At 41.4% G+C, this 12,194-nt stretch overlaps 1 protein-coding gene across 1 annotated transcript in view; it reads left to right on the top strand.

The window, feature by feature from the left end:
* The window catches only part of PRICKLE1 (prickle planar cell polarity protein 1), a 67,674-nt gene that overhangs the window by 50,613 nt on the left and 4,867 nt on the right, over positions 1 to 12,194 (top strand). The window contains exons 2-4 of the mRNA XM_083399590.1: positions 9,076 to 9,262; positions 10,216 to 10,329; positions 11,930 to 12,067. Coding sequence (XP_083255716.1) covers positions 9,143 to 9,262; positions 10,216 to 10,329; positions 11,930 to 12,067 — 372 coding nt within the window. The 5' untranslated portion in view covers positions 9,076 to 9,142. The remainder of the gene's footprint in view (positions 1 to 9,075; positions 9,263 to 10,215; positions 10,330 to 11,929; positions 12,068 to 12,194) is intronic.

Raw genomic sequence — 12,194 nt, 5'->3', positions numbered from 1 at the left:
CTTGAGGAATCATTTTTGTGTGTGCGCGTGTGGAGGAGACCGACTGAAGACGACGCTCCTTCGGCGGGATTTGTCAAGGCCCCTTGAGAGGATTGCTCGGCGGCGAAGGGAGTGGGCGGCTGAGAGGGGTGGGGGGACGTCGGGGAGGAGCGAAGCCCGCCGCGGACTCCGGTCTCGCGAAGAAATGGGCAGGAGCGGCGGGGGAGCCCAGGGAGCCGGAGAGGCAGGGGGCTGACTGGAAGCGCTGTCGAAGGGGGACAGCAGGGAGGCTTCTTCCTCCGGGAAGTTTTTTTCGGTGTGGAGGCGTCCGCTTCCGATGCAGTGGAGAGACGAGCCACCCCCCTCCTCCCCTTGGTAGGTATGCCTGCCTGCGCGCCGTGTGCGTTGACTGCGGTGCTTCGTGTGAGGGGGTGCAATGGCCATCCGTTTTAGAGCGACGGTAGCTTAGAGGGGGTGCGGGAATCGGAGTCTGAGGAATTTTGTGTTGGGGGGGGTATGAGAGGGGGAGCCCGAAAGAAACGCTCTCCCATTCTTTTTTATTATTATTGTTTATGCTTTTTCGGCTCCCCTGAGTCGTTGCGCACGCGAGCGGGTGAAGCCCTCCGGGCCGCAGAGCAGCTCGCCCTGCCTGTGGCGTTTGCAGCGGTGCTTCGGGCTTGCGGAGACTGCGCGCGCTTTTCATTGGTCGCGAGGAGTCCCGCGCTGCAGTCCCTGGCGAGCCCAGGGGAGCGAAGGAGGAGCGCGCGCGGGGAGAGCGAGGCGAAGCAGTTGACGTAGGAAGGGCAGCCTCCTGCCTCACCGAAAAAGGGGGCGAGCTTCCCTGTGCTGAGGAAGCCTGGGCTACTTCGGGTTTTGGAGTGCATCTCCCTTCTTCCGCGCCCCGCACAAGTTCCCCATTCATAAGTTCCAGCTTTATAAGTAAAGCCACCCATCCATGTCATTGGGGGGGGTGTTATTGTCTGGGTCCCAAACAGAGATAAGTGCTTGGGGTTTCTTTCCCCCCCTCTCTTTTGTAATGAAGATGCCTTGGGGGGGGGGGGCTTCTGCTTCCGTGCCCCCTCCTTTTTTAACAAGAGGCTTATCGTTTTCATTATAAATTAAAATGTCCAGTAGCACCTTACAGAGCAACTAAATTTGTTCTCGGTATAAGCTTTCATGTGCATGCACACTTCTTCAGATACACTGAAACAGAAGTCACCAGACCCTTATATCTAGTGGGAGGGTGGGGTGGGGTTTTTCTCAGAAGGGCAGTAGGAGATGGGTATATGGGTTTTCCATACGCATTGAGTCATTGGTGACTTCTGTTTCGGTGTGACTGAAGAAGTGTACATGCACACGAAAGCTTATACCCAGAACAAACTTAGTTGGTCTTTAATGTGCTAAAGGTAAAGGGACCCCTGACCATTAGGTCCAGTCGTGACCGACTCTGGGGTTGCGGCACTCATGTCGCTGTATTGGCCGAGGGAGCTGGCATACAGCTTCCAGGTCATGTGGCCAGCATGACAAAGCCGCTTCTAGCGAACCAGAGCAGCGCACGGAAACACCGTTTACCTTTCCGCCGGAGCGGTACCTATTTATGTACTTGCACTTTGACGTGCTTTCGAACTGCTAGGTTGGCAGGAGCAGGGACCAAGCAACGGGAGCTCACCCCGTTGCGGGGATTCGAACCACTGACCACCTGATCAGCAAATCCTAGGCTCTGTGTTTTAACCCACAGCGCCACCCGTGTCCCTTTAAGGTGCTACTGGACAATTAAATATATATATATTTAATAATTTATTTTGACTGCGTCAAACTAACATGGTTACCTATCTGAATCCGTTTTCATTAATCAACACAATGCATTCCATCCGTTTTCATTAATCAACACAATGCATTCCATTGTGACAGTAAGTTGGGATAGAAATGTCACACAAAAGTAATTTACTTCTTAGGCACCTTTTCTCTTTTTTTGCCTGCACCTCTGAGGAAGAAGGGCATCCTGGCATTTCTGCCCCAGAGCCCTGAGCATTTTTGTTGTGCCAATTTCTCTCCTCTTGCTCCTGTAGACATGCCACAGATGGAGGACCTTTAATTCATCAGACCTGCCTGCTGGAAATGACTTTTTTTTTTTTTTAAGGCAGGCAGCTTTGACCAAAATATAGCAAAGATCTTCCAAGTTTAAAGCTGAAATCTTCAAGCCATTAAAAAAATAAAATAAAGAGGAAGTCATTCATAAGTAAGGTTTGGTAGAAGGAGTCTCGAACACTTCAGAGAGACTATTCCTGGCTGAAGTAGTTTGTACAGACTGCATCCTGTGGACGTTTGGGAGTAAGGCCCCCCCACTGGGTCTTCTTAGTAGACGCAAATAAGATTCCCCTTTAAAGTAAAGTTAAAGCATTCTCTCCCCACTCCAAATAAAGCCCCACATGTTGGCTTTTATTTTTATTCTTAAAAGATAATCGGGGCTAATTTATATGCAAATCTACTGCTTACTTTACTACTTCCTTGAACAGTTTTCTTTGTAAATGATTTCCCTCCCAAAAGTTAGAGTGGTAAGTTTTAACAAAGAAGTATGGTGTTCAAGAGCCAACAGGTGATGGGAGTGAAACATGAGTATATATTTACACTGGAGTAAAATCTGGCCGCTGTTTCCTATGGTGGCTGTTTAAAGAGAAATGTAAAGCATATATCAATAGGGATATTTTTAAAAGTTAGAGGAAAAACTACTACTTTGGGATATTGCTTTCCTACCCTAAACTATTTGGTTGAGATTAATTTCCATTGAGACAAAGCCTTTTGTGTGTTTCCATCCTAATTAATATGTCAGTGCTTTTCCTCTGCAAGATACAGCCAAGTTAAGCATTTCTAAAATCTCATTTCTTTCCAGTGGAAGCCTACTCTCATTTTCCTGGGAGTAAATCCCATTGGCCTCAATGGGACTTACTTCTGAGTAGACACATATATATAGACTTATGCCATTGAATGTATTCCAGTGGCACTTTGGATCATGCCTATAGAGATTTAGAGGGACAAATATAATGTGTTTTGCGATATCTGAAGATAAAGAGAAGCTGAAATATTTTAATCAACATCTAAGATCTTTTTGCTATTTTTTTTGTTTTGTTTTGTTTCTCAAGTGTTACTAAAGTGTAAATGATTTCAATACAGAATTTAATAAGTCCGGTTCCCTATCACCCCTTCCTCTTGCACTTGAAATATATGTATCTTAATATCCAGCTTTGGTAATATTGCCACTCCTTGCTCTCTTAATATCATGCACATTAGAACAGCAACAAAGACACCTGCTTTTTAACCTCAAGTTCTGACCCTTTGGGTTATAGTTGCAGTGTACTGTGAGCTAGGGGTGTGATATGCATCTTGAATTCCCCATAGCCTTGTTAACAAGCAGTTTAACAAAAAGTTGTTAAACAATTTGCCCTGCAGGACAGAGTTAAACAGCAGGGGGCAAGGAAGGATGTTTGTGTAACTGGCCTTATGAATTGTGACCTCTTACGATCTGGTCAGAGGTGACCACAGAGCATACATACTCTGGGAGCTGGAAATCTTAACATAAGGGCTAGTTTCACACATGGCTTCAACTGTTGCCCAGAGAACAAGGATACATCTATCTTTTAGAAACTGGGTGTCTCTGGTAGCTTTTATGCAAAGAGTTCTGCCTTTAGAACAGCTTTTTATTAAATGACAATAGGTGAAATTTACCCTGGTGTATATCTAAACGTCATAATCAAATTACCCTTTAATCCAATTACATGGTTAATAATTGCTCATTCACCAGTACAAGGATTCTCTTTGTAAGCTTTAGTAGTTAGTCAGCACTTATACAGAGGTGGCACTTAAGGTCATTCATGTTCTGCAGAACAGAGCAGGAAGATGTCACATAGTATTTTCTTCTATGTAGATGTTTAACACAATCTACAATGGTATCATGAGCTGAGAACTTCAATCATAAAAACTTTCAGCCTGTTCTTAACTCATATATTAAATAGTGTACAGTGGTTTTTTTTTTTTTTTTTGGTTTTTTAATGAATATAGTTAGTTCTAAAGCTTGATTTAAAATTAACTTATAAGTACCAAGCATTGTTGCTGCTTAAGCAGAAACAGTACCTGGAATGTGTGCAAAGTTGGTTTTTTCTTTTTAAAAAACACATTTTAATAAGCAATTTTATACATTAGCCTTCAGTTCCTCCAGTGCAGACGAAGATACTCTTAAGACTATATTTATTTTGTTAAATTATTTTTCTCCCGCCCTTTTATATGTATCTACTCAGGGCAACATAACACTCATATAAATAGATACATACAACAATGTCTATCAAAACAAAAGGCAACAACAGTTAAAGCAAACATAATAGTAAAATCTGAGGGTTGCAATGCAGCCTAAAATTAACTTAACCATCATTTATGGGTGGGAGCCTGGCGTCCTCCAAATGCTTCCGGACTCCAGCTCCTATTATTCCATGGTGGCTGGAACTGATGGAAATTGAAGTCAGCAACCACCTGGATGGCCTTTATGTTCTCCATCCCTGATTATAAAAGTTAAGAGAAATGGAGAAATCCTGAGGCTGGGAACCCAATATAAGATGGTGGCTTCCAGGCAAGCCTAAGCTGCCTCGGAAGAGCATTCCAAAGGTTAGGGTGACACAGCTGGGAAGGCCCTTTGCTCAGTTCCCGGTTTCCTCACTGCAGAATGTGGGGGTACCCAAAAGACGGCTTCAAAATATGGAAATTGTGAATGGGCCGGTTCATCTGGCACTTTGTTTTAGTGGCTTAAAAGCAGGCTTTTACTTTTTTCCAAATATTCTCTTATTTAATGTGGCTTATTGAACAAGATTGGCGAAGAAGGCTGAGCAAGTTCTCAGTCTTTTACATTGGGACTGTCTAACCTAGCGGAATGGCAATGCTGGCCAAAATATGTGTTGTGTCCAGAGAGGCAGCAAGGTAACTTAATTAGTCTTATTTAGTGTTCCGCCAAAACCTGTCCTCTAATTTTCTTTCCCTGCAAAGAGAGGCTTCTTCTCTCTCTCTTTTTCTCTCTGCCTCCTTTGCAGACTGCTTGATAAATAATTTTTAAGTGCATAATTTTGGTTGGTATTGAGCAGGCTTCCTCAACCTCGGCCCTCCAGATGTTTTTGAGACTACAATTCCCATCATCCCTGACCACTGGTCCTGCTAGTTAGGGATCATGGGAGTTGTAGGCCAAAAACATCTGGAGGGCCGAGGTTGAAGAAGCCTGCTATTGAGCTTATTTAATTTTTGTGAGGTTTCGTTTTGTATGGCTTTTCTTTCCACAAACCATTTTTTCAGTGCTCTGCAGTTCCCTGCAGCTGCCCATTAGTTTCCAAAGCCCACATTGGAGGAGAGATACCTTATGACATCTTCCTCTGGGATTAAGAGTGGAAACCTGGGGAGATTGGCTACCAATTTCCTAAATTTCTGTGCATTTGCCAAGTTTCTCTTTAGTATCATTTTAACCCCTTTTAAAAAACTTTAGGCAGTGATTCCTTGAAACGTTAAAAAATTTTCACAGGAAAAACAACAACAAATCAGTAGCTGTCAAGAGCATGTGCTAACAGAAAAGCCCAGCTGTGGGTTTGGGGAAAAGTGCAGACCCCTGGGAAAGCTATATAATGGAAATACTAGAGAGATACAGTGGTACCTTGGGTTAAGTACTTAATTCGTTCCGGAGGTCCATACTTAACCTGAAACTGTTCTTAACCTGAAGCACCACTTTAGCTAATGGGGCCTCCTGCTGCTGCCGTGCCGCCGGAGCACGATTTCTGTTCTCATCCTGAAGCAAAGTTCTTACCCTGAAGCACTATTTCTGGGTTAGCGGAGTCTGTAACCTGAAGCGCATGTAACCCGAGGTACCACTGTAATATGTAGAGTTGAAGCAGTGCTTCCCCACCCCCCTTAAAAAGTGTTTAGGTGTACTCTCATTTTGAATCAAGGAAATCACCATTTTATAGTTCAAATCCGGAAAAATAAATACAGTAAATGGACAAAAGTAATTTAAAAAATCACAAAATGTTTAGGGGTATGCTTACCCCTGCAACCCCTCCCCCTGAAAAAAAGCACTGGAGTGAAGGAATGGACAGTCACCAAAAACAGCGGCCACCTTGATAGTAAGGTAAATGCATTGCACTTCATCCATAAGAATTTTTCTCTCCTTAGAAAATTATAAAATCCAGGGTTCCCCCCCCCCTCATTAATTGATAGAGAATGGTTGGAAACTGTGCAGAAGAAATTTTCAGCACAGTGCAGTTAAGCTTCCTAGTGAAGAAAAAACAACAACATAGAATTATTAAAGTGCTGTTTTTGAAACTGTGGATTGGGTCAAAGAAACTGAGCAGCAGGGAAGTAACGTTTGGTTCGTTAAGTGCTGTAATTGGTAAGCTCTGTATAGTACTGAAGCTAATGCAGTATTTGGATGCATAAATAGAAACATCATGTCTAGATTGCAAGTGTCTAGACTGCAAAAAGAAAATTCATAGTTCTGTTCTATTATGCACTTACTGGTCAGGCTTCATGTGGGGTGGCCAGTTCTGGCTACTGTATTTTAAGGAGGAAACTGGCAAAACCCATATTGGTAAGGTCTCTGGAAATGCAAGTCCCAGGAGGAATGGCATGCTTGGAAAAGACTAATGGGAGACATAACTGTTTCCTGATATCTGAAGGGCTGTTTTGCAGAAGATGGAGCATTCTTTTTCTCTACTTTCAGAGGACAGCATTGGCGCTAATGGGTAGAAACCAAATTTTGGTTAAACACCACAGGAAGCTTTCCCCAATCAATAAGAGCCTCTTGAGATGGTGGTCTGTTTCTTCATTGGTGGCTTTTAAGCAGAGGCTGTATTGTAGAGTTACTGTGGAGCATGGAGTTGACCTCCAAAGTTATTTCCAGTGCTTGTAACTGTCTTTGAGTTCTCAGCATACACAAGCAGAGTATGATTTGGGTTTTGCTTCTATTTACTCTTGGAAAACTCTTGGGCAAAATGTAAAAGGTGCCCATCTATGGATAATATATATGATTTCAAGTGCATCTTTGGGATCCAAATGAATGCCTGTATATTTCATGATATTTTGAACCATCAGTGTGCTCTATATTCTTGGAATGGCTCCTTTCCAGTTACTGTATAATACATCAATAAAATGGCAAAGCTGATCTTCAGTATATAAATTAAAGTATTAATTAGCACTTTCTTTCTTTTTTGAGACTGCATTCCTAACACACACTTTCCTTGGAGTAAGTCCAGTTGAGCTCAGCCTGGTTTACTTCTGTAAATTTTTGTTTTAGAACTGATTAATATTTTCCATGTGCTTAAACTCTGTAATGAAACTTGACACTGTGCCACAATGAGTTTAAAAAATGGGGTTTTGATCAGCTCAGTAAAATGGATATTAGTCTTACCAGCTTGAAAAGCAGTTTCATGAAGGTAACTAGTGTGGCCTAAATGTCAAATTATTTTTGCTATCAGCAATGTGCTGAATAAAATTAAACTTACTACGAAGATTTGTTGCATATAATATTGATCTCTTTTCATTTAGCATTTTGCATTCAAGGAAAAGAGACAGATTTGAATGCTCAAGAGACTGTAGTATTACTTGTCCCCCCCCCCCCTTAAATGTTTGCAAATGACACCAAGAGATAAGAGTTAGCAAAATCTGTTCTACTAACATGAAACTGAAGGAGATAAACTGTTAGATGGTCCGTCTACCACACACAGCTATCGGATTGCATAGGAAGGACAGGAAGTTCATTCAAGACAACAAAAGGAAAAGGAGGGGCAGAGGTGAGAGAACAATAAGGGGTATATTTGTAGCTCACACATGGACCAAATTTAATCTTGGCAAACCTATTGAGTTTGACTTATTTTCACTGTCCAAAATGTGCAGTTCACCGCCTAGAAAAGCATGCACTGATTGGTTTACCAGGGTTAAAACAAATTTGTACTTTAAACCACATTGAGTTGCCCCTTGTAATAATTCCAACAGTTGTCTCTCTGTGCTATAGATTTAACTTGCAGAAGTTATCTGATGGTAGGGGATGACTCACCTTCCACAGTGATAACCCTGTTTATAAGTAGTGATGGTTCTTATTGATCTCAAAATTCGTGTATGAGAGGAATTCAACATTGCGCTAAGGCAAACGTTCCACCAGACGTTAAGCTTACTCAACACAGCATTTCTCCTCTGCTGCCTGCCTGTGCCCTGTTTTAGGGGTTCTCCCAACCCCAACCAAGCCAATTTTGGAAGGGGCAAGAGGAAGTCTTTTTGCGCAAGTGGAGTCCTTGTGTGGGCTTCCGCTAGTTGGGACTAACTAGTTTAATACAGCCCTGCGTTTCTCAAATTAGCTTGGCATATTGACACATATTTCAGGGTCTAACTCAGCATATTATTAAAGAATTGCGGTCTGTAACTTTTTTGTAAATAGCTATCACTACCACCATAGAACCCCAAAGCACATTTTTGCTTGGGGAACTTCATTTTAGTGGTTTAAATAGTGACACTTCTTTCCAATAGTGTGTTTGCGTTTCTAATTAAAAGCTAAAAGTTGTGTCTGGTCCAGTTTGAGATCTTTTGTTAAAGCCCAGTGCATTTTACAAGTTGAAATCATGCAGCCAGAAGCAAGCAGTTCAGCGAAGCACAAATATTTATCATTATGCCACTGAGCATGAGATGCTGCGAACAAGCATCTAAAATGTCCCAGAGTATATGTAAAAATTGCCTTGGGATAGTTTATGATGACCCAACCACATCATACATTTCTTCTTGGCATTCCCCCCCCCCCGCCCAATTTGCTAATTCTGTATCTTTATTTATATTATAGAAGTATTTCTCCATTACACCACTGCTCAGTCTGTAGAGTTTTTGTGGGTTTGGGCTTTAAATTTTTAGAAACACGTGATTAAAAAACCCTCAACTGTTTATTTGAAAAACAGGCTTGGTTTTTTTTAACCCCCTTGGGCTGTTATCACATAATATGTATGCACACCAGAGAGTTTGACATTTCTTTGTTTTGAAAACAGCAACCAAGATTTTTTGTTGTAACATTTTTACTTTCCAACTTGTTTTCAGAGCTCTTAATTGATGAACTGCAACTGAGTATCCTGACACTTCCCCACTGACCGTGTGTGTTTTAGAAATGGAGCCAAAGGGGGGCAACTTGACATTTGGCTTCCAGCGAAGCTCAACATCTGATGATGACTCTGGTTGTGCCCTAGAAGAATATGCATGGGTTCCTCCAGGTCTTAGACCTGAACAGGTAAGAGCAGAAACTACTCATTTCAAGCTTACAAAAAGAGGCGTTTCCTTTATTTGTTAATTTGATTTAAAACATTTTCTACAGCAAGTTATTTGTTGGACCTTAACTTCTTTGACCCTTAAGTGTCCTTTTGTGCTGACATGCATAGTCAGTGGTCCAAAAGCAAAAGATTAACCCAATTTCCCCTCACTTAGGCAGCACTGTTCTCATTATTTTCTGCAGGAAATGATAGTCAAACTTTGAACTCCTTAACTTTAACTGTGTAGATGAAGCAAAAGACCTTATTTTATATTGGGGATTTGACAGTATTTTTGTTAATCTTAACTTAAAAACAATACCACCCACAGAGCAAAATAAACTTTTGGTGGAATAATTTTATTTTTTGAGACCTACACTGAAAAAAAGGACAAGTTCTTAGTGGATCTCCACTTTTATCAGATGGGAAATGGAGTTTCTTCCAACCTTCTTCCAAAGATAAAAATTCAACAGTTTCTAGCAAAGTTCACATGGAAAGAATTAATTTACAAAACAATGTTTGTTTCTTTATTTAACCTGTAAGATTAAAGCCTGCCGATTATAACTGTTGTTTTTTCTGGATATCTTCACACGTTGGGTGATAAAATGCAGAAAGAGAATGTGGAATTTTAACAGACTTGCTGACAATCCTTGAAGGATGTGGAAATTAGATGTGCATAATTTATGGCACCCCTAATTGTCACTGCAAATAGCATTCCAAAACAGCAATTCAACAGCTGGGTGCTGGCTATCTGAGGCAATCCAGTTTCGCAGAGTTGGCTCACCTGCTCTTAGCAAGAGGAATGCAAACTTTGCCGAACATCTAAGAAGAAAATCCTAGTGTCTTTTGTTAAAAAACAACAACAAAACCCTAAGATAACAGCAGTAGATAAGAGAGAGCACATGGGTCATTATGTATATTTCTGGTCTCTGTTCAGGTACAGCTCTACTTTGCTTGTTTGTCTGAGGAGAAGATCCCTTACGTTAACAGTCCAGGAGAAAAACACCGAATTAAGCAGCTTCTGTATCAGCTGCCACCCCATGATAATGAGGTAGATATGGTCAAGCATTTCTTGTCCTGCAGTCTGGGCAGAGGGACCAATTTGCTGAATGTGCAACAAGCCTGCGATTTCTCAATTACGGCACTGTGTTATAAGGAACTATTATATCTGGCCACAGTTCTCCATTCGCTGGCAAACTCCTGAATGGATTACTGTGGTATGTCATGCATGGGTCTGCCTTTGAAGACAGTATATAGATGTTTCAGTTGGTACAGAATATAGCTATATTCGGTACCAACTGAAACATCTATATACTGTCTTCAAAGGCAGACCTATGCACGACGTAATGCTGTCATCATTTTGACTGCAGAGTTTATTTGGGTAGTAAGAGTTCCACTTCTTGTTCACTTCTGAGGCCGGGCACTGATACTTTGAATGACTTGAGACATAGCTACCTGAAGTTTCTTCCTCTGTTAGGGGTGTAGGTGACACTAGAATTTATGGGAGGATTACCTGGCACCGGTATTGCTATCTTTTCAGCACCAGGCTATTAAATAAAACATCCTAGGCTTTTGAAATGCATTTGGCATTTTACAATTTTGCTGGCTGTTAGTATGTGCTGGTTGCTTTACTGTGTGGCTTATGATATTTTAACTTTGTCAAAAGCCCTTCACCAGATAATGTTGTATAGATTTAGTAAATAAAAGTGTGTTGCAAGAGATCACGAGATTCTCCTCTACAGAGGAATCTACCTTCTGTGTATTTGCATGATTCCCTGCTCTGGTGTGCCAGCAAACTATTCGGATAGCAGGTAAATACTACTACTGCATCTCTGCATCTGTTGTGATCGTCATTCCTGGTGCAAAGATGCAGAGACACAGCAAAATAACCTGAAAAGGAAGGCCAACTCACACAGAAACACAGGAGGTGAGGTTCTCTGAGGCAAGTAGCTCTCTTGTACACTGAATACAAACATCTTTGGATGTACGTAACCAAACTTCTCAGCTTTTTCCTTTGAAAAGTACTTGCCTAATGATATCTAAACGTTATGTTGGTACAGTGAGTATAGGTGCTGGATGCAGTAGAGGTTTGGGCTGGGCAGGTTGGGTTTGTAGTATCTCATTAAAGGTTCTAAACAAGAAGCTACTAAGTCTCACTGGTGTCTCCATTGAGTGTATTGTGTTAACTGTGCTGATATAAGTAATGTTTCCCCAAACAGTCCTAAATTACAAAACCCTGAGGCTCATACAGTGTATATACCTAATCAGGTTTTAATCTCTTCCATCCCTTTATTTCACTGTTATAGTCTAAAAGAAAAGAAACCTGGAAGGAACTCTGCTTAAAGCATATTGTATTAACTTGTAAAACTAAATGCCCTTATACCATCTCCAAAAAGCAACGTCTGCATATAGGGTAGAACTGCACTCACATCTTGTGATGGTTGTCTCATGTCACTGTACCAGTTCCCATTAGCAAAGACCTGAATCATTGAACAGGAGTGAAAATGTCAGAAGAAATCTGTTTTCAGCTCTCTTCCATTTTGATGGACATAGTCACTTCTGAGATAGATTTCTGAGGAAAGACAGACTGCATTTCTTTCCAATATAACTAGCATAGATCTTAAAGTTGTTATCCTTTCCTTTTGGTGAAGGTGAGATACTGTCAGTCTCTAAGTGAAGAAGAGAAGAAGGAACTTCAAATATTTAGTTCACAACGAAAGAAGGAAGCTCTGGGACGAGGCACGGTGAAGTTGCTCTCAAGGGGAGTGATGCATGCACTTTGTGAGCAGGTAACGTTCTTATTAACCAAATTAAAAATAGTGTTGGACCTGTGTGAAGCTCAACTGTGGATATTTAAATCTACATAAGAACCAAAGTTAATGGACTAAAGCTTGAAAACTGCACAAATTTAATAAG

Source organism: Podarcis tiliguerta (assembly GCF_965153285.1).
Source record: "Podarcis tiliguerta genome assembly, chromosome: 10".
Classification (NCBI taxonomy): Eukaryota; Metazoa; Chordata; class Lepidosauria; order Squamata; family Lacertidae; genus Podarcis; species Podarcis tiliguerta.
This window is presented reverse-complemented; position numbering and strand designations above follow the sequence as displayed.